The sequence below is a fragment of the Mercurialis annua genome, linkage group LG1-X (genome assembly GCF_937616625.2).
Source record: "Mercurialis annua linkage group LG1-X, ddMerAnnu1.2, whole genome shotgun sequence".
Classification (NCBI taxonomy): domain Eukaryota; kingdom Viridiplantae; phylum Streptophyta; class Magnoliopsida; order Malpighiales; family Euphorbiaceae; genus Mercurialis; species Mercurialis annua.
In genome coordinates, this window is record NC_065570.1 from 66,338,340 (window position 1) to 66,360,136 (window position 21,797).

At 30.1% G+C, this 21,797-nt stretch overlaps 2 protein-coding genes across 4 annotated transcripts; one reads left to right on the plus strand and one right to left on the minus strand.

Annotated features, from left to right (window-relative positions):
- The first annotated feature begins 2,237 nt into the window (after positions 1-2,237).
- LOC126659447 (uncharacterized) lies at positions 2,238-6,958 on the plus strand. 2 transcript variants are annotated; one of them, XM_050352744.2, is made up of 4 exons: positions 2,238-2,419; positions 3,680-4,038; positions 4,334-6,039; positions 6,126-6,214. In XM_050352744.2, exons 2-4 carry the CDS (start codon positions 3,692-3,694, stop codon positions 6,131-6,133), a joined length of 2,061 nt encoding a protein of 686 aa, XP_050208701.1. In that variant the 5' UTR covers positions 2,238-2,419; positions 3,680-3,691; the 3' UTR covers positions 6,134-6,214. The 2 variants fall into 2 exon arrangements, with proteins under 2 accessions (XP_050208701.1, XP_050208697.1); XM_050352740.2 differs by having other exon boundaries at positions 2,243-2,419; positions 4,334-6,958.
- Positions 6,959-8,359: 1,401 nt separating this feature from the next.
- Positions 8,360-11,495, minus strand: LOC126666203 (uncharacterized). 2 transcript variants are annotated; one of them, XM_050359204.2, is made up of 4 exons: positions 11,151-11,495; positions 9,692-9,735; positions 9,166-9,451; positions 8,360-8,933 (listed from the first exon to the last, which is right to left on the minus strand). In XM_050359204.2, the coding sequence occupies exons 1-4, from the start codon at positions 11,194-11,196 to the stop codon at positions 8,644-8,646; spliced, it is 666 nt and encodes a 221-aa protein (XP_050215161.1). In that variant the 5' UTR covers positions 11,197-11,495; the 3' UTR covers positions 8,360-8,643. The 2 variants fall into 2 exon arrangements, with proteins under 2 accessions (XP_050215161.1, XP_050215162.1); XM_050359205.2 differs by lacking the exon at positions 11,151-11,495 and adding an exon at positions 10,324-11,050.
- Between the last annotated feature and the right edge of the window lie 10,302 nt (positions 11,496-21,797).

Below are 21,797 nucleotides of genomic sequence, written 5' to 3' on the forward strand. Positions count from 1 at the left end.
ACTGCTACGAAAAATTTACTAAATACTAATAGTTAATATTTAATAGTAACCTTCTCTTTAGAAAACAAGCTTTTCAATGATAACCACTTAAAACAATCAGCAATTTATTTTTCAAAGTACACTCTCAAATAAAAAAATCTTTTATACAGGATTTCTTTTCGAAAACATTTGAATATTTACATAATAAGGTAGCTTTTGTTTTATAATAGTAATTTTTGTATTTTTTTTCACTTATTAAAATATTGAACATTTGATTTTTAAAAATATAGCCTAACTTAAATTAATTTGATATTCTAACATTTTTCCACATATGTGAAATAATATGTATATGTATACACAATGGCGAAACTAATATTTCTATATCGGGAGGCCAAATTAATATGCACTATATAAAAGAGAGAATTTTTTAAAATTGAGGAGGTTCAAATTGCAAAAGAACAAAAAAATCATACTAATTTACCTATTTTTAAAACTTAGGGAGGGCCAAAGCCATTATAAGCTTATCGCTTCCTCCATCATTGTGTATAACTAAAGAGAATTAAATTGGTTACCTTTTCTTTTAAAGTATAATTTTTTTGATTAAAACTGAATAAATAGATGAATCAAAAATGAAATTATAAATAATTTAATTATTAATTTGAAAATAAAATAAAATAAAGAGTCAATTTGAGAGAGTTCATTGGACAAATTTTATAGTTTAAAACAATCTTATAAAAAATATACAGTTATCGAGCATATATTTTATGATAGGAAAAAAATTTAAATTCTATTAAAAATTGTAAAAGAACCATATCACAAACAATTTTGATGTAATCATAAAATACTGAGAATTATGGTATTCGATTCGCAAATTATTTGAACATACAAAATAAAAATAATCACTAGAGAGAAATAAATTAAATTCCAACACAAAAGATATATACAAAATACAATGTAAAGTATGTATTAATTTATTAATAATCTTTGTATTTTTTTTAATAAAATCATCATTTAAATGAAATACTAATTTAATTCCGCGTAAATGCGCGGGTTTACGACTAGTATATAAAGAATAGAGAGTCCATTGGACTACTAATTTATTGTCAAACTCTTTAATTTAAAGAGTTTGACAATTTTAGAGAGTCCATTGGAGATGCTCTTATACTATATATTAAGGTTGAATCAGTTTATTTTGCTAGCTTAATTAGTATTTTATTTATCCATTTAATTGCTTAATTAGATGTTGGGTTGAAATCATGATTAAAGTGCCAGTTGGTCTCTGAAAATGGAAAAAATGCCTAATTGAGCATTGAGGTTTTAATTTTACGCATTAGTTCGTTCAATCTCTACAACTGAACAATTATTGATCCATGGATCTATAACATTCTAGGATTAGTTTTATTTCTATTACTTATGATTCCAACGAAGGTTCATTTTTTACATTGAACTAATGATTTTGGACAAAACATTCTCAAAATGGGCATGTTAGCTTGTCTTTCCCTGTGAAATGAGGTAACAGAAAAGGATTGAAGCATGATTTACAAATTGGAGTGGGTTGGGGGGTTATATAAATAATTGAAGCGTAATGTACAAATTGAAATTCAGATAGTAAAATAAACTAAAAACTCAAATTTTACGGCGTTTTTGTCCAAAACCATGAGTTTGACTTTATCTATTTTTTTTATGCCAAATTTAAGGGGTAAAATGCATACTTATTGTCATTTGTTTCTTTTTTGTATTTTACGGGTTATTTGCAGTAATTATGATTTAACCATCCAATTCTCGCTATCTGTCGATTTAATCCTTTAATTTTTTTTCCAAGCGAATAAACATTTAATAATTTGACTGTGTTTATTATAAATTATTATTGGATGCTTTAGAATTAATAACCATAGCATGCGAATCCAGATTTAAAAATTTAATCATTTGAATAGAAAAATAAAATATTTTAGTAGTCCATCATAAAAAAAAAGTGGATTTTAAATTAGAAGAGAAATCAAAAAAATTCATCACCTGTAAATTTTGTTTAAACTAATTGTTTACTATATGGAAATCCTTGATTTGTTTTTTGAAATAGAATCCTTGAATTCAAACTGTGTGTTGGTTGATAATTCCAAACAATTGAAAAAAAAGAAGTAAAAAGAGTAAAATAAATTGCCACATGTGCCATGAGAGGCCCCACCAGCAGAGTCCAAATCCGCACTATTTTGCACATTCGCTTACCTCTCATCATATTTCCAAAGTTTCCAAAAAGAAACCCTAATAACTTCTGAAAGTGCCATTAATACCCAAATCTTTACCGTTTTATTTGCCGAAACGTCCTTATTCCTCTTTTTCTCGATAAAATCACTCCTCCTCCCTTTTCCACAAATTCAACAAAACCCCCAAATTCTAGGGTTTCCTTCACTCTCAAATCCCTCCCCTTTCCTCTGTTTCTCTGGTAAGCTCTCCTTCTCCCATTTTTCTCACTAATCACCTCAAATGTCCATAATTATTCTCATTTAAACCCTAATTTCATCACAAAGTATGTGCTTTTTAGTATAATTTTGATCTTTTGATTTATGGGTTTTTATCAATTGCTTTTGTTTTGCTCTGTTCTAATTATTATTTGTTATTACAGATTCAAAGTTTGTATTCAGCTACTTTCTTAAGCTGACCAACTAAAAAAAATCATCCCTTTGTTTCTCCATGTCTGATTTTGATGAAAAACTGTCCTTAGTGATAATGCATGCGATGTCTAGCTGCTAAAACTAGAAAAATTCTTAGGATCCTTAGTATTTCAGAGTTTAATCCTCCTTTTAGGCTTCGTCTCTTTGTGCATTGGCATTATTGTTTACTTAATGAGTTATCGGTAAGAATGTAGGAAGGTTTTATGTGTTGAAAATTTATTAAATTGACTTCTTATGATGCAATGGCCGAGTTACTTTTTGATCTTACTTGGATAATGTCAAATTCCTTTATCACGAAAAACCTATTTTTAGTTGCTTTGAAACACAAAGAATTGGATAATTCTGTTTCAATGAGATACTTTCTTGCATATCCTTGCTAAATTCTGAAATATGTAGTGAATTTATCAAGAATTGGATGATGTGAAATTGCTTGATGCTATTACTTTCGTATATCTTTCCTTAAAATTATTGTCTTCATGGTCAACGGTGGAGCTAGACATTCAATTATGCAGCCTATACTAGTGTTTTCAAAGCAGATTCCCTGTACATATTCTACATGCTTATACCGGAATAATTTCACTATGGCTATACTTTAGCCAAGAGCATCTGTTTATGCTGTTCTATTTCTATATCTATCAATAAAAACTAATAAAATTTTGTAGAAAACTGTAACCAATTTCTGTTTGGATGTTCCTGAGAATTGAGACTTCTGTTACTAGGCTGGAAGAGTTTTTTCTTTTCCTGTCTTATATAAAAAAGATTCTTGATAAATTTTCTTTTTCTTTAGCCAGTGATACTGATTTGTAGATGAAGTAACATGTAGCTACATAAAAAGTTCATTTATTTACTTTTTAAGCAAGACATCATAGATAAAAAAAATAAGACTTAGAATATTGGTTGATTAATTTTTTTTAATGTTCATAATTTGTTATTGTTTAAAATTAACAGTCATTTTAGTTTTGGAATTCGGAAGTCCATCTGATTTAGTGTAATTTTCATTAATACTTTTAAATTGTTCAATTCGATTTCAGGAGAGATTTCCAATGTCAAAGAGAAAGCTTATACTGATTTGTCAGTCGGGCGGTGAATTTGTGACAATTGCTGATGGATCCTTATCCTATACTGGTGGAGAGGCACATGCTGTAGATATAAATAACGAAACCATGTTTGATGATCTCAAGCTAAAGTTTGCCGAAATGTGTAATTTAGAATACAAATCACTGTCGATTAAGTACTTTCTTCCTGGAAACAGGCAGACTCTCATTACTCTAGCTAATGACAAAGACCTAAAAAGGATGCACGATTTTCATGGGGACTCGGTTACTGCAGATATTTTTGCGCTGGGTACAAAAGGTTTTAATCCTCAAGACGCACACATGCATGTTAGCAGGTAAAATTTTTCTTCCTTCAGTTTGCATCTTGTGCTTTTAGGAACTTAGTTGCTAACTGGTCTGTCATTTCCTCTTACTTGGAACTTGGAATATGTTTTGGATAACTTGTGCTAGAGAACTTTGTCAGTATTGCATATTAAACTGGGTTGATTGCTGAGGATTTTCTACAAAATGATTTGTCTGTCGATGATTTTATCCTGGTCTTCGATTGATAAAGTTTCTTTAGTCATTTCATGCTTTCTTTCTTTTTGTCCTTCTTTGTTCTCTTTGACTTATATTGGTCATCACTTGCAGACCCTCTGAAATTAAACAGGCTGCGACTGTGCCTATTGCTGGGGCATCTCAAGGGGCAGCTGGTACCCCCTTAAGTGCTAAAACAGGTGTTCGCTCAATTACTCATTCCAGTTATCGCAAAACTCCTCATGCCGGTACACGCTCAGCTGCACGTGGCAGTAGTCGCTCAGCTGCACGTGGCAGTAGCCGCTCAGCTGCTCGTGGCAGTAGCCGCTCAGCTGCTCGTGCCAGTATTCGCTCAGCTGCTCGTGCCAGTATTCGCTCAGCTGCTCTTGACTTTGGTGAAAATGCCCACAGCCCAGTTACAAATAATATTAATGGTTCCCCTGCTGATACTGTTAAGAAAAGAAGGCGCGCTGCCTCAGGGAAAAGTGGAGTAAATGTTCCTATAATGGTATCTGATATTTACAATGATGGAGAGACTCGAGAACGTACTTTGCAAAAGAAAAGTTCTCGTAATCATAATACTTGGGATCATGATACTAGCGTTGTAAATGTTAATGTCCGGCAACTAACGGAATCGGATGAGGTACCATGGGTAGACATCGATGATCCTCCTTCTCCATCTACTGATGATGACAGCTCTGACAATTTCAGCCTTAAAGATGTTCCTTTGGACCAAATGATTGCCTCTTGGAGAACTGGAATTATTGGTGTAGGCCAAGAGTTCAATAGTGTTTCTGAATTTCGTGATGTGCTGCAGAAATATGCCATTGCAAATCGTTTTATGTACAGGCTAAAAAAGAATGACACTAATCGCGCAAGTGGTGTATGTGTGGCTGACGGTTGCTCTTGGTCAATTCACGCGTCTTGGGTTCCATCTGAAGAAATATTTAAGATAAAAAAGATAAATAAAGAACATACATGCGGAGGGGAATCTTGGAAAAGTGCTCATCCATCAAAAAGTTGGCTGGTCAGCATTATAAAGGAGAGATTAAGGGAAAATCCGCATCGCAAACCCAGGGATATTGTTAAAACTATTTCACAGGATTTTGGCATTGAACTTCATTATTCACAAGTGCGGCGCGGAATCGAAGAAGCAAGGGAGCAACTTCAGGGTTCTTATAAAGAGGCTTATGCGCAGTTGCCATGGTTCTGTGACAAGTTATTGGAGGCAAATCCCGGTAGTTTGGTGAAGCTTTGCATTGATGATGACCGCAAGTTTCAACGTCTTTTTGTATCCTTTGATGCCTCTATACATGGTTTCAAGAATGGCTGTCGCCCACTTCTGTTTCTTGATTCTACAACATTTAGATCAAGATATCACGAGGTTTTGTTGACCGCCACTGCATTAGATGGGAATGAAGATGCTTTTCCAGTTTCATTTGCTATAGTGGACACTGAGAGTGATGATAACTGGCGATGGTTTTTGGAGCAGTTGGGATCTGCAATTTCAACTTCACAGTCCATAACCTTTGTGTCTGATAATGAGAAGGAACTAAAGAATCACGTGCTTGAAATATTTGAGAATGCTCACCATGGTTACTCAATATATTACCTGCAGGAGAACTTCAGAAGAAATTTGAAAGGACCATTTGAAGGAGAAGGGAAAGCTGCTTTGCCTGTAATTTTACTGCGCGCTGCTCACGCAGTTCGACATGAGAGTTTCAAAATGTTCATGGAACAAATTAAACAGATCTCTACTAAAGCATACGATTGGCTTATGCAGCTTGAGCCACAATATTGGACAAATGCATTATTCAAAGGTGAGTATTATACTCATGTTCCAGTAAATATTGCAGAAGTATATGCTAATTGGATTGACGAAGTTCGGGAGGTGCCTATTTTACAGAAGGTTGAAGCACTCAAAGGAAAAATGATGGAGTTGATTCAGAAACGTCAAATAGATTCAAATGAGTGGACTACGAAGCTTACTCCAACGAAGGAGCAAAAACTACATGAGGAAGCTCTAATCGCACTTGGATTTAGAGTGTTATTTTCATCCGACACTCTATTTGAGGTTCATGATGACTCCATCCATGTTGTGGATTTAATAAAAAGGGAATGCACTTGTATGCAGTGGAAATTGACCGGGTTACCTTGCAGCCATGCAGTTGCTGTCTTCAATCGCAAAGGGTTAGCCGTATATGATTATTGTTCCAAGTACTTCACAGCTGATAGCTTCCGTTCAACTTATTCAAAGTCAATAAATCCCGTGTCCGAGACCTTTGCGCTTATGGGCAAAGAAGAAGATGGCTCAGAAGCACAGGCTGTTGTTCCTCCTACTACCCCAAAACCGCCACCCCAACCAAAGGAAAGACCGATAAAAAGAATCGATGAACTCAGAAGAGTAATGACCTGCAGCAAGTGTAAGGGAGAAGGACATAATAAGGTGACGTGTAAGGAATCCTCAGAATGATTGTCTTGGCGCTTTGCTTCCGACTAACAAAATCATGTGGAGAAGGTACAAGTATCCTAGGTCTGTAATGAATGACTGTACAGCTTTTATTTTTATTTTTCAAGGTTACATTAGTTCCTTGATGATATACTTTTTTAGGTGCTCTGCTCCATTTTGTGTATCATCAACGACAGTGCTTTAGGACATTGCATTATTTAGGAATAGTTTGTTCTAGTGTTGAACTTTACTATTTAAAGAATCAATTCGTCGGGGGTGACATTGCTGAAGTGTGTGCGTGATTTATAATGAAATTCCCAAGAATGTATTATCATGGTCTTTGATATCTGATGGTTGATCATCTAATGTGAGTTGCAGGTTTATGGACATGACATATCGATTCTGAGCTTTGGGTCATGCATTGCGTACTAGCACTTTTAAGCTTACAATAAGTTTGTATTCAGATGTAGTCTTCTGTCCTCTCAAAAAAAAAAAAAAAAGCTGCAGTCTTCTGTATCTTTGAAGCTGATACTTTGCACTAAACCTTCCACCAACTTGATACTTGCCTAGTCATATTGTGGGCGCTGGGGTACAAATGATACACTTTCCTCTTGTGGAATTAAAATGACTAATTAGCTATGAAGCGTCGGCGCGGGTATTGGAACGGATGCGGACACCGTGAACGGGATTTATAAAAAGAATTGAGGCACGGACATGGTAGAGACATTGCAAATTAAATATATACATATAAAAAATAGATCAAAATATTATATAAATATTCACGATTGATTTAATTTAAGTAAACTAAAATGTTTGAAAAAAAAATTAATTTATTAAAAGTATTCTAATGACAAGTCTTAAACATTTGAAGTCTCCCGGTCATCATGGCCCTTGGAATTTTCTTAGTTTGTTCTCTCCTTTCTAGAGTAAAAATTGCTGGAATACTTATTTGAGTAAATTATTATGAAGTCTTCCATATATGTATAATTTATATTTTCGTTTCTCTTGTTTAAAAATTAAATGATATTATCTCTTTTTTGTATTTATTTTCATTTTTTGTATTAGTCAACCGAGTTAAATTTAGTAACTTAAAAAATTCATTTTAAAAAACGACGTTGTTTTGAACTTTTATTTTTAAATACGATTTCTTCTCTCATGTTTGAAAATTGATGTACTCTTAAATCCTTTAACTTAGTTGACTAACTTTAAATATAGACGGAAAAACTAAATTGTTGAAGGAAAAAAAAAAGAGGGATTATAATATACATGTGGAAGAATTTGCTCTACTTATTTCGTTGTGTCGTATACGTATTTCCAAAGTGTTCCTTTTGTTCTCTTTGCATATGGTACTTTTAAAAAGTGTTCATGCTTCATAGCTATTTATATAAGCAAATTTGAAAATCATTCTATTCTTGAGTAGTCCGCTGATGAGAAATGATTAGAAGCACTTAATTCGTAATACTTTCAAAGTGAAATAATATTCTTTAAAAACTAATAGTTAAGAATTCAAATATTCAAATAGCATATCCAGAAAAGTTGCACTTGAGGACTTAGCTGGGTTGGGAAAGTCACTCTATTCGCGTGAACTCCTACTCTCCGCAGCCTGTTATTTCGGCTGGTATAAAAAAGAATTAAAAACTAAATAATACACTAATAATAATAACTAACTCCCGCTAATTCCCGCTAACCAATTTCAGTTAAAAAAATATATCTAGAAAAGTTCAAAACCAATCTTTTTCTAAAATGTTACATGTCACTGTGGCCAGCTTCCAACTGCACCTAAAATACAAAAATGAAGCACAAAAGCTAGTTAGTCTGATATTTTTAGCTACAACATTGCATGTGAAAAAACAAATGCAGTGTTAAACCTCCAAACCCAATAACTATATTACATCAACTGCCTAATTCCATATATCTGGTTTGTCCTAGATAATCAGTGCCATAGAAGTTAATATGTACATTACTCTTGCTCTCTTCAGGTTCCATTATGAGAATGCAAGCCTGTGCACAACGGACATGGCGGATCACGTCTTTCTTCGAGACTTGTCCTCTGCTCCAGACACTCTGCATGATAAACATGACCACATACTAGAACAGCCACAATAGAGCACTCCCCAGAAGAAAGCGTGTCTCCGAGAAAACATGGTTTCCGTCTTAACATCTTTTGACAAACACCACATGTTTTTTTCGCCCCATCAGATGCGTCCACCGTCGATGAACTAAGCTTAATTCTATCAGGCCTGTTAAATGATTTTCCACCGTTCTCTGTGAAATTCGGGAAAAAAAGAGAATAATGTCAGTGCAAGAAAATGTAAGAAGCAGATTTTTGTATCATAAGTTGTAACCGAAGAATTTTTCTTGTATCCTGTTAAATAAATAAAATATGATTACATATCAAAAATGATTATGCAAGTTCTTTAATTTTGTGCGTAACAATCCCTTAATACTTCATTAAGCATCCCACTAATCTGAGTGTTGACGATAATTAATGCATCACCTGCAGGATACCATAACCCTATACCAGACTGACTAGTCAGCTTGGAAAGAAATTTCTCGTCCTGTAAAGAGGCATTCTTTCCATGAGAAGTTGAAGCATTAGCATGGTTCCTTGAATTCCTCTGAGAGTAGTGATGTCCATAGTTATGACGTGATCGTTTCAAAAATATAGAGCGGCCAACATTGTACTGCTGATGTGCATTCAGTAGCTTCATAGACCTATCGGTGACATCCATTCCAGACGAAAGATGCTTTAATTCACTAGGGCCGTGTGATTGGAATGGTTTCTGCAAGAAGACTAACTAATGAGAATGACGGTCTAGTCAACACAAAATCAGGGTGGCAGCTACTCTGTTAGACACTTATAATTGAGTTCTCATGTTTTCAATTCAGACCCATCATTTATTAGCCAATAGATTTTTAGCATAAATATCAGTTCATATGACCAAGAACTGGGAGACTATAAAAAGAAACAGTGAAAAAATAACAAACGTATTTCTTTGCAATCAAGAAAAAGAAAAACTGACCTTGCTTGATAGTAGTTCTGCTTGAGAAGAACATGGCATTGTGTCTGCAACAGATAGAGATTACTACAATGAGAGTTTGTATGCAAATTATCTGTATCTGGCACGTGAATGAGACAAACTACACTAGTTTTTAGTTTGAACCCACAACAATAATGAAGTAGTAGGATTTTCCTAATCAAATAAGGTAACAAGCATATTCAGCAAACAGTTAGCCCCATAGCATGCACTAACATTAGCAGCAAAAATTACTAAACCATTCACATACAAAACAAGTTTATAACATGATTCAGTTATCAACTCAAAACAAAAGAAATAACGCCATAGAAACGTGTAGTAACTTCTAAAGAGGCCATTTTAACCAGTATTTGAATCCGTGATTGCAGAAAAACATATAAGATCAATGCACTTGGAAGAAGAAATTGGGAGCCAGGCAGACAAAATAGGTTTGCATCAACTATTGCATAATCTAATTCCGGTAGACTAAGAACAGTCTCCAATCAAATACAAGGTAAACTAAGAAAGAACTTAACCTCTAAAAACATCCACATGCACATAGAAGGTAAACTAATAGAGAAGTTGATCTTTAAAAAATTCACATGTGAAAATCATAAACTTCATGAACAAAATGATACCGAGCAAGATGGCAGAAGTTTACAGCAGCAAGTTGGCTCTGTTATGCAAGAATAGGTTGTCAATACAGTTCAAAGTATTATTCAATTGATAATACAATGAAATTTGAATGGTATTCAAACATTCAAAGTAGACACACCATATTAATCCATTAAGAATTTCAAAGCCAGGACATGACTCAACAACATGTTCATTTCTGAAGTACAAACTCAAAGCATTGCATTAGCTATCTAAATAGATCATCTAGACGGGCTGTCCTTTAATCTATCTTGTTTCTGTTTCCTCTATCTTTTCCTAATTGCACTGATCAAGTGAATTATCTATTTTACATTGCATTACAAAATTAGACACCCCAGGTTAATCCTCTACAGATTGAAGTAGCAAGTTGTAAACACTATCCGTAAAATTTCCTATTTAACCATCAGAACTTAAGACAATTTACACCAAACAAAGACAAATAAAGCTTTCAACCTTGATCATGAAATACAAAAATACTGCCACCCAAATCAAAAACACAGCAAGAGAAACCCTAATCCTCCATTTTTATACAAGGAGAAGCAAACAGGTAAAATAAAGATCAAGCCTTTGCATGGTTTCCCAGCGTAATCTTTCAATTTCCAAGAAAATAACAAAAACGCACTCGAACAATAAAAGCTAAATTCTTTGACATCAAGAAAAATTAAGAGAAAGAAAATCGAGTCTTTATAATCTATAGCTTCCCCCCGAAAAACAATAGAAACCCACCTAAACAAGAACAAAAAACATTCCAAATTATAGAATTTCCTCAAAAACCAAACAAAGATTAAAGAATAGGAAAAGGAAAAAATACCCGATGAAGAAGGGTTATCATCAGTACTTCTCTTTCTCTTTCCCATAATGCTATTCAAAACAGAAACTAGATGGTGGCAAGTGTGCAATGTGAGATTAATGGTCAAGAATTTTGCAACCAATTTTTATTATATATGTTTCTTTAAAAAGATTAAACCTTTTTTTTTCAATTATTTTAGTTGGGCGGTGGTGATTAATGGTCAAGAGTGCAATTGCTATGTAAATTATGCACTATATCTATAGTCATGGAGAGAGCTCTATGTAAGCGGTGGCGGTTTTCAGGTAAAGAAAGAAACGGAAATACATATAGAAATTCAGTTCATGATGTTTTGGGTAACAAATGGTTGCTCCTTCTATTTTTAGTTGGTTTCTACACTAAATGAAAATTGTAAAAATGAGAATATAATTTCATTAGGTCGGTGTTATTAGTAAAATAAATATAAATAATATAGCAAAAGGGTTATTGCTTTATTGACATAAAATATCTCTATATTCTGCGTTTTTCTATTTAAACGCATTTTATCAAACGTGGTACTCGCATTTTAAATTTTTCATTATATAACTCAATGCCGTTTTTAGACATTTTCCGCTAAAATTATTTCGTTTTGACTGTTTTGAATGACAAAAAATGATATCGGATGAGACTTTTAGGTCTTAAATGTTGAAAAATGGAAATTTGGGCTTTTTATGCCAAAAATGAAAAATTAGGATGTAGCCTGCCACATTTTAAAAAATATGTTTAAATTGAAAAAAACGCTAAAAATGAGAATATTTAATGACAATAACTCTATAAATATTTCCTCAAAAAAAAAACTCTATAAATAAAAGCAATAAGACATAATAATATGTTAAAATAACAAAAATTAAAAATTATAATATTACGAACAAACAATATAAATTAAAAAAAACTTTAGTCTCGGGTTTTGTTGAAAACTACTCAATTTTTTTAGAATAATACCAGATATATGGATACATAAGTTTTTTTTGGGTCAAGACTTTCAAAATTATACTTATTGCAATAGCATGTGATCTACTAAAAAAGTTTGCAACCCCTACGTGATTTAAATCAATTTATTTTAAAATCGTATCCTTTCCTTTCACTTGTGTGATCATCGTTTTTCCTTTCTCTCCTCAAATTTAGTTTAGAAAACTCTTAAATCTGATAACTAGAAAGATAAGCGGCTGTCGAAAGGCAGATTGTCGATGGTGATGAACTGCGACGGTCGCGTACAATTGTGGGTCGAGAAGATGACGAGACCATGATTAGGTAGAATGGCACTGATAAGAAATATTATTTCATCTTTTTCAATTTAATTTATATTTTCTTATTCATCTTTTATTTGGTGGTTTTTGTATTAAGTTTTGTAAGGAAAAGTTTAGTTTGAACGTGAACAATATGATTTTTTTTCTATTACATAGCCGAGGAAGAAATTTTCTTATACTGGTTGTTTCAACCAAAGTGTCCATGCTAAAGTAACTTAGTGCATAGAGTGAAAAAAAAGACCCATTTTAATTTCAGCAACAAATTAGAAACAAGGGATACTGCCAAAGAATTGATTGATGATGCTGTAATTTTCTGATACTACTGCTATTATTTTTCTGGTGGAGGACGAAGTGGAAGACAACGACATGTTTTTCTGCCTAAGAAATTGTTATTTGTTATGAATGGAATTGCAGGATATATAGTGTAAAGCCAATGGCTTTATAGTATATGTATACACAATTTTCAGCTTTAATTTTTTTTCTCATTGTAAACTACTCGTCTCCGTCTCATAATTGATTATTTTTGGTGGCATTGTCATTATTTCAAATTGTCAATTGTATTGAATCTATATTTTAATGTATGAAAAAATTATTGAATTATTAATTTATTTACTTTTCTGAAATGTCTATGAAACTGGTTCTATACAATATGTATACTAATAATATATGCATGATATATCAATATTATATTTTGTGTACATATATACTTTGTGAATTTAGTTTAATTTTAAAATAATATTTTTAATATATTTTTTGTATACTTTTGATATTTAATGGTACATTTAAGATATGCTTTGGATATAAATTAAATTAGCCACACATATTAATATAACAAACAAATTGTATAAATTAATTTTGTTATACTTAATTTAGATATACAATTCATATACTATATTTTTTTTGTATATTTTTGGTATTTATTAACACATTTTTTATATAAATTACTTTTAAGCATATCAAATAAATATAATTGCTTATTGTTTTTAAAAAAATTATTCGTATATGTTTAGTTTACTTTTAACATATATTGTTTGTATACTTTAAGTACACTTTTTATATGAATTGTTTATATATTTTTAGTACACTTTTAATATACATTATTCGTATATTTTTAGTATATTTTTAATATACATTGTTCGTATTTTTAGTATACCTTTTTTTATAATTACTTTTGGTATACTTTTAATATGCATTGCTCGTATAATTTTAGTATACATTGTCCGTATATTTTTAGTACACTTTTAATACACATTGTTTGTATGATTTTAGTACACTTTTAATATACATCGTTCGTATACTTTTAATATACTTTTAATATACATTTTTCTGATACTTTTAGTATACATTTTTCTTATACTTTGACTATACTGTTTATATACATTGCTAGTATACTTTTAAAATATTTTGAACATACATTTTTCATATACTTTTAGTATACCTTTAATATACTTTTAACATATACACTTTTAACAAAATTGATCCTAAACAAAGAATGTAGTTCAAACAGTAATAAACATACATATAAACATACACATTTATATCTTAAGAAAATGGAAAAATCCAAGGGAGTGGTCACAAATAAGCAACTTGAACAAATGGAAGGGTTGCAATATCAAAAGAACCCAACAAAATCTATAAGATGATTCTTGAAACATCAATAGATGTCTAAATGTCTATTGCTGGTAAACCTTACCACTATAACAGAAAATTACGACTAAAAGAACTCTAACATTTGGTGGATTGTCAATGTGGTCTTCTTTAATTTGCTCAGCTTCCCTCATCCAACCATGAAATTTTACAGGTTCTCAGGTGGGAGAGTCGGCTATGTGTCAGAAAAGTCACAAAACCAACAAATGACTGTATTTATAAATTAAATGAAGAATTAGATGGCTATACTTGTAAACCAGCAAATATTTGTGTTTTCCATCCTGTCCATTTCTTTAAACTATTTATAGTACAAAAATATATAACCAAATGAATGAAAACACCCTCTGGTGAATATATAAATCAGATAACTACCTCTCAAGCATTTTAACAAACATGTTAATTATTAAAAAATATAACCATACAAAACAAAACCAAGTCATTATCCAGATAAACATATGACGGTGATAAAATTAAATCTAAAACTAATTTTAGAAAGAAGCTTTGATTACTTGATTAATTAATGAAGACAAAGCTTTCTAAATTTGTATTAATTTTTCTAAATTTGAATCGTAATCTAACTGCTAGGAAGCAGTTTTTTCATTCATTCTTGCGCAATCAACAAGCATCCTTTATTGTTCATCCATCGCTTCTTCCTCCGTCGTCTGGGAAGTAGAGAACTTTTTGAAAACAAATTCTCCAATTAGAACCTCAAGTCAAAAGCTACGTATTTCTATAAACTTTAAGTTTCAATATGCGTTTTGTAATTATATAACTTTAGTAATTATTGCTTGTAAAAAAAGAAAAACGTTTGTATTTTTGTAATTACTTTAAAAAAAAAACATGTGCTGTGTATAATTTCTTCTTTATTATTTTGCTTTTTTTTAATCAAACAAATTGTTTTACTAAAACTCAAGAGCCGAAGCAATATATTTGGTAATACAAAGTCAAATATGATTACGAACATCCTCCATAATCACAGTTTCTTCCGGAATATATAAAATCCATTTAGAAACAGAATGAGCGGTTTTGTTGTTACCTCGAGGAGTAAAAACAAATATAACAAAATTAAAGCGGGAAACTGATCCGGAAATATCGTCGATAACTAGACCTTGATAAGTGGGTTCAGATTTACCTTTCTGAAGCAACGGAATTACTGAGAGAGAGTCATTTTCCATGACCACTTCAAAAAAACCGCAACTCCAACGCAATGCATAGCCCGAAGTAAATAGCAACGCTTTTTCCAATTGCAACACTCAAATGAGCTGACACCTTCTTACCTGCTGAAGCCAAAATCTGACCATCGACATTTCTGATAATAATGCCCAGACCTGCTACCGCTGCTCCCGTATCAGAAGCAAAATCAGTATTAATTTTCACCAAGTTTCCTTCTAGAGCTGACCGGCCTGATCTGCCTGTATCCTGCACTAACCCCGCCTTTGTTTTCCGCCTCGGTCTGATCCTGAATAGCCCTACACCGAGCCAGCACCTCTGCAGCTGTCTCAACCTTGCCTTGGAATAGAAAAACATTCTGAGAAGCCCAAATTTGCCATAAAAATTATGACAGCAAAATCCTGACGGTTGAGCCGCTTATACATCAAGTCAATCCAAGAGCCAATATTTCCTAGTTGTCCTTCTACTTCATTTTTCTTTCTTTCTTTCCTTCACTTTCTATATGGGTTTTTTTTCCACAAATAAATCTCCAGTCCTTTTTTTGTTATTTATGATCTCTGCATTTCAAGATCATTTTTCTGTCCACAAATAAATGTCTACAAATTGATTTCTTTTTCTTTTTGTTTCTTTTTATTTCTCTTACATCTTATTTATTGTTTGTTTTCAAAAAAACAATTTATGTTGTTTCAGGGTGAATCTTCATTCATCATTTTCTATACAATTGATTTTTAAAATATCTACATGTTTCATTTAATAAATAGTTGTTTCAAGAAATTTTATATATATCATTAAAAAATAAGAGGGGAACTTTTCTAACAGGAAACGAGTCCAAGTCACCAAATCTGTTTGGCCTAATCACTCAAAAATCCTCATCATTTTTGCAAATATATTTCGACGTAGAAATTTCTCCAATTTTATCCTAATTTTCCCTTTTATGTTTCAATTGTACCTTAAAACATTAAATTAATCTCTTTTCATTTAAAAAATATTTAAAATAATCCTCAATTTTTAGCCTAAAATCATACCCCAATATTATTAATAATATAAAAAATAAAAAATTATTTTAAATTTTATAAGTGAAAAAAGATCAATTTAATATTTTGAAATATAATTAAAATATAAAAGAACGAATTAGGATAAAAAAGATGATGAGATTTTAAATGATTAAGTCAATCTATTTCATCACTTTCCTCCCATCTCTAAGTTTGTCTGCTTTCAAGTGTTCGTTTGTCTAATTCTTATATCATTACTCACTTTACAAGCATCAATTATCATTTAACAAACGTTACTTTAGTTACTACAATTACAGGATCAAGCTTTAAAGCCAATAAACTATGGCCTCATTTGATTTGTTTAATAGCAATTTCCTAAAAATTAATTTTTTGAAAAATATAATTTTTATAAAGTTAACTTTATAGAAAATTTGATAAATGTTATTTGTTTTAATTTTTACTTCTCAAAAAATACGAAATTGATTTAATATAATATATTATAATTTTAATTAAAAGACAAAAATGTCTTTTGATAATTTTTATATTGTTAAATAAATAATTATTGTCTTTTTTAAATAGAGCATAAATATTTTAATTACCGCTTATTAATTCGTATCTTACGATTCAAGTACTATTTAAGAGAGTTTTCAAATATTAAAATTAAAAAATTAAAATTTATAGTTTAATTTTACATAATATAAAAATTGTCGATAAGAATATTGAATAAATTGAATCAAGTAAAAAAAAATTGCTACTTCCTGAGAGATACAACTTCTCTAGCTTATTTACCTCTAACCAAGCGAGGCTTATAATTCAAATAGCATAAGACTCGGCAAACAGTAGATTGTGAGTTCAATTTTTTCACATACGTTCACTCTTCAATAATTAAAAGAAGTGTCTAAGTTGGAAGAAAACCTTACATATTATTGCGTTATACTAAAATGAATTTTTAAAAAGTACTTTTTTTATAAAAATCATTTTCTTGAGTGATGGTCGTAGTTATTTTAATACATTCTTTTAAGCAATCTCAAATATTCTATTTATGAAAATTATATTCTTAGATAATTATTTTTATAAAATAATTAAAATAAATAAAAATAAATAAAAATAAATACTCCGTGTAGGATCATATCACATATATCAATAAAAAAAACTTATAGATTACAATTGGGATAATATTAAATAAATTTATAAAATATACATGTTTTCTTAATTTAATTATGAATTTTAAAACGTTTGAATTGTGTGCAGATTTTTTTTTCAATTCGGTGAATTAGAGTTTAACCGTATAAAAATAAATGAGCTGAAAAATACCATAATTTACATCCATAATTTACATCTATACTATATATAAAAGCACGGATGCGGGGAGGGGAGGGGGGGGGGGGGGGACAGGCACATTTACGTTAATGTCCTTTTCACTTATAAAATTTTATTATTAATTAAAAATTATTAAGATAATCATTAAAGTTAGAGTACTAATTAAAATAAACTACTATGTTAAGATAAGTTAGAGTACTAACTAAAATAAATTACTATGTTGAGATAATTGTCTATAGTACTAATTAAAATAAACTATTTTAACTATTTAATGATTACTATTTTAATTATTTTTTAATCGTATAATATTCTAAATAAGATAAACTATTTCAATAAACTACTATTTTAATTTTTACTTTATATTTTCTATTAAAATTTTCTATAATTATAAAATTTGAGTACCAATTAAAATTTTAAATATTTAATAAGATAAACTATTTCAAATTAATTATTATTTTAAGTTTTATTTAATAATTTAACGAGTCACGTGTGAAACACGTAAAGTGACACTTGTAAAATAAAAGTCCATATTATTTTGCATGTAATGTGTAGATTCCGTTGTAAGTCCATCACAATGGTACGAAAGTTAAGCAGCTGCGCTACATTGTCCAATTTAGCTGGATTAGGGGTGAGCAAGAACCGAACCAAACCGAAAAACCGAACCGAACCGAACCGAATTTTGATGTTTGGTTCGGTTTTTCGGTGAAAACGGTTTGGTTCGGTTTCTACTCTAGGTAAAGTTTGGTGTTCGGTGTTCGGTTTGGTTTGGGTGTTTTGAAAACCGAACCGACCGAAAAACCGAATTAACCGAACTTTAATATAAAATATATATATTTTTTAAAAATAATATACATATATACTTATATTTATTTGTTTTTTGTATTTATATCTTAATTATTGTTGATATATAAGTTAATAATTGTTATTTAAACATATATGGAAGTTTATTATACTCTAATTATTTATTATTTCAATTAATTTTAATATAAAAAATTTTAAAAAAATAAAAAGTGGTGAAATTCGGTTTTAACCGAACCGAACCGTACCGAACCGAAATTTTCGGTTTGATTCGGTTCGGTTTTTTCACCTCCAAACTAAAAGTTCGGTTCGGTTCGGTTTGGGAATTTTCCAAACCGAAAACCGAAAAAACCGAAAAATTTCCAACCGAACCGAACCGAACCGACCGATGCTCACCCCTAAGCTGGATGGTCCTGATCTTGCCACGCAGATAATTAGCATGGGCCAACTTAAGCCGAAGATGAAAATGAAACTCCAGCAATCATAAGAGTTAAAACATAAAAAATGAAAAACAAAATAATAAAAAAAAGTTAAAGAGAAAAGTCTGATTCCAGAAACAAAGAATGCGTCTAAAATACGCTCTTTAGATAATATATTTTTATTTTTGATGTCAGTAATAGTTATCCTTCAAATATAATAAATGCCACCTCATCTTTTTCCTTAAAATTTTCAATACTATGAATCTAATGATAAAGTAAAAGATAACAAAAAAAGTTCAATTGGAATAAAATAAAGATGCTTTTTTCTTTTCTTTTATATACATAAATGACATTAATAAATCCTATTATTCTGTTTGATTTTTTTTCCTTTGGGAAAATGATTTATTAGTATAAAATGTGCGTGTACTTGTTTATTTAGCATAATTCATGTTTTGTTGTTGGATGCTTGAAATTTCCGTTGCTTGATGAAAGATAATCAATTGAATAATGACAAATATCTCCTTCTCTTTTGTTTCTTTCGATTGTAAGTATGGTGTTCCCATTCGGTCCGTCGGTGCGGTTAAAATCGACTCAAAAAATTCTACAATTGAACTAATTGATCGATCAAATGTTCAAAATTGAACCTACTGAACATTAAACATTAACTAAAACCAAAACAACTGAAAATTAAAAATAAAAATAAAACTGAACAGAATCAAATAAGTTGGTAATTGGATCGATTTGGTTATAATCGATAAAAATACAATAAAAAATTTATTAAAATAAAAAATAAAACATATTTGGTTTATTCGATCACTTCAATTAATTTAAATAATCTAAACCTAAAATTGAACAAATAACCGATTAAAACCATAAAGTGAACTAACCAAATTTTTTTAATTTATCACCGAACCGCAAACAAAAATCATTAGTTCGGTGGGTTAATTCAACCGGTCAAATATTTAGTTTAAATGCACCAAAAATCACCAACTTTCGCGTGTTTTTAGTATTGAATATAATTTTTTAATTTTGGCATATTTAACATAATTTTTTTAATTTTTTGCAATTAAGACCACATATGTTTTCCTTTGAAAAATAGTGTTTTTCTACATTTAAAACGGCGTCGTTTTAATGTAAAACGGTGTTGATGTCTTTAAATGCAAATTTTTAAAAGTTTATGTATTTTTTGCCAAAAGATTATGTTAAATACTAAAAACACGCAAAACTTAGTGATTTTTTGTGCATTTAAGCCCAAATATTTTGCTCACTACTATATGTATAATAGTGACGAACAAGCACGTAGAATCTCTTTTAGTGGAATTCCTTTAATTGATTCTTTTTGTGTTTACAAATTACACCACCTAACAATTTAAAATATATGTATGTTAATTTTCTTCAAATAAAACAACTCATGTTGAATTTTAATGTCAAATATATTTTTCTCATTTATTGAGAAAAAAAATGAGAGTTCAATGATATTAATTCAAAGTTCAAACTAAAAATGCCTTCTTAATAATTATTATTTTATCAAGCATCTTAAATTTTGTACATGATTCCACACTCACCAACTTTTAGGTTAAAAAAATTTCTAACATTAAATTTTATATATATATGCTAATATTTATTTGATGAATTAGAATATTAAGTTAATATATCTAGTGTAGTAACAAACTTTTCATACTTTATAAAATTTATCCATTATATAATGCATGATTTTTATGCACCCGTTTTAAATGAACGATTTTGAGCCGAGAATACATACATTTGAAAGTTAAAAAAAATGTTATTTGGTATTAGTTGTTATCATAATTAGTTTGGTAAATAATGTTCATGTTCATTTCATGTCTCAAAATATTGGAGACTAATGGGGCCAGCTCAACAAATTATAGACATTCTTTATAATTTCATAATGCGAATGTGAAAATTGTTAAATTTAATATATGTATGAATCACACTAGCTTTACTATTATAATCATTCATTCATTCATAATTTAACAACAAATTAAGTTTGCAATATAAACCCATCTTTCTCATAAACTTCATTTCAAAAAACTTGTGTATATATATTAGTGTTTTCCAACGTAAAATTAGCAACCTTATATTATAGTATATATATTAGTGTTTTCCAACGTAAAATTAGCATGTATTTTGACTTATTAAAACATAAAATTTAATGGATGATTTAACCAAATATTAAAATACATATTATATTTATAAATCATGTTAAATGATTGTGATACAATTTACATTTAACCTTAAAAACATGAAGCAACTAGCTATAATCCAAATAATAAAAACACTAGATAGTAATTTTATTAGGTTGTGGGGTTCTATTTTTCCCATAGACGATATGCTTTTACCGTTATTAAAAAAACCTTAAGAAAATGAATTGTTATTATTAGGTTTAAGCATTTTTTAAATTCAAACTTTTGCATCTTTTTATCAATTATATATAACCAAATTTTTTAGTTTTTACAATTATGCCCAATTTTTTTTTTTTTTTTGTAATTATGACCAAAACTTTTAATTTTATTTTTTAAATTCATACCTTTTAATTTTTTTATCAATTGTGATCAAACGTTTATATTAACTCATTTTAAAAGTTAGATTATTTTTTTAAAATTCGATTATAATAGATAAAAAATGTAAAGGTTTAAATTTTAAAATGAAATTCAAAGTTTTGATTATAATTCCAATTTTATTTTAAATTAAACATAATTATAAAAATTAAAAATTTAGTCGTAATTGATAAAAGAATACAAAGATTTAGAGTTGTAAAATAATTATATCTTTTGTTTTTGAATTTTTCGAAAGAGCCTTATTATTATTATTATATAGGATACACCACTTATATGAATCTATGTATTGAAAAAAATGTAAGAGATAGATAACACCGACAAGTAGATTATCCCATTGAAGTTTATCCTCTTGCAAAATGCAGATGTAAGATAACAATATTTATCAAAAGATATAACCTAAGTAGCACGGAAACGGAAACGGGAAACGGAAACGATACGAAACGGACACGGAAAAACGAAA

What these genes read in the sequence shown, in the direction of transcription:
- LOC126659447 (XM_050352740.2), top strand. Translation starts at nt 3,692, where the DNA reads ATGTCAAAGAGAAAGCTTATACTGATTTGTCAGTCGGGCGGTGAATTT. An exon ending in GCACACATGCATGTTAGCAG is followed by an intron (nt 4,039 to 4,333) that starts GTAAAATTTTTC and finishes CATCACTTGCAG; the next exon opens with ACCCTCTGAAATTAAACAGG.
- LOC126666203 (XM_050359204.2), bottom strand. Translation starts at nt 11,196, where the DNA reads ATGGGAAAGAGAAAGAGAAGTACTGATGATAACCCTTCTTCATCGG. An exon ending in TGATAACCCTTCTTCATCGG is followed by an intron (nt 9,736 to 11,150) that starts GTATTTTTTCCT and finishes TATCTGTTGCAG; the next exon opens with ACACAATGCCATGTTCTTCT. An exon ending in CAGAACTACTATCAAGCAAG is followed by an intron (nt 9,452 to 9,691) that starts GTCAGTTTTTCT and finishes GTCTTCTTGCAG; the next exon opens with AAACCATTCCAATCACACGG.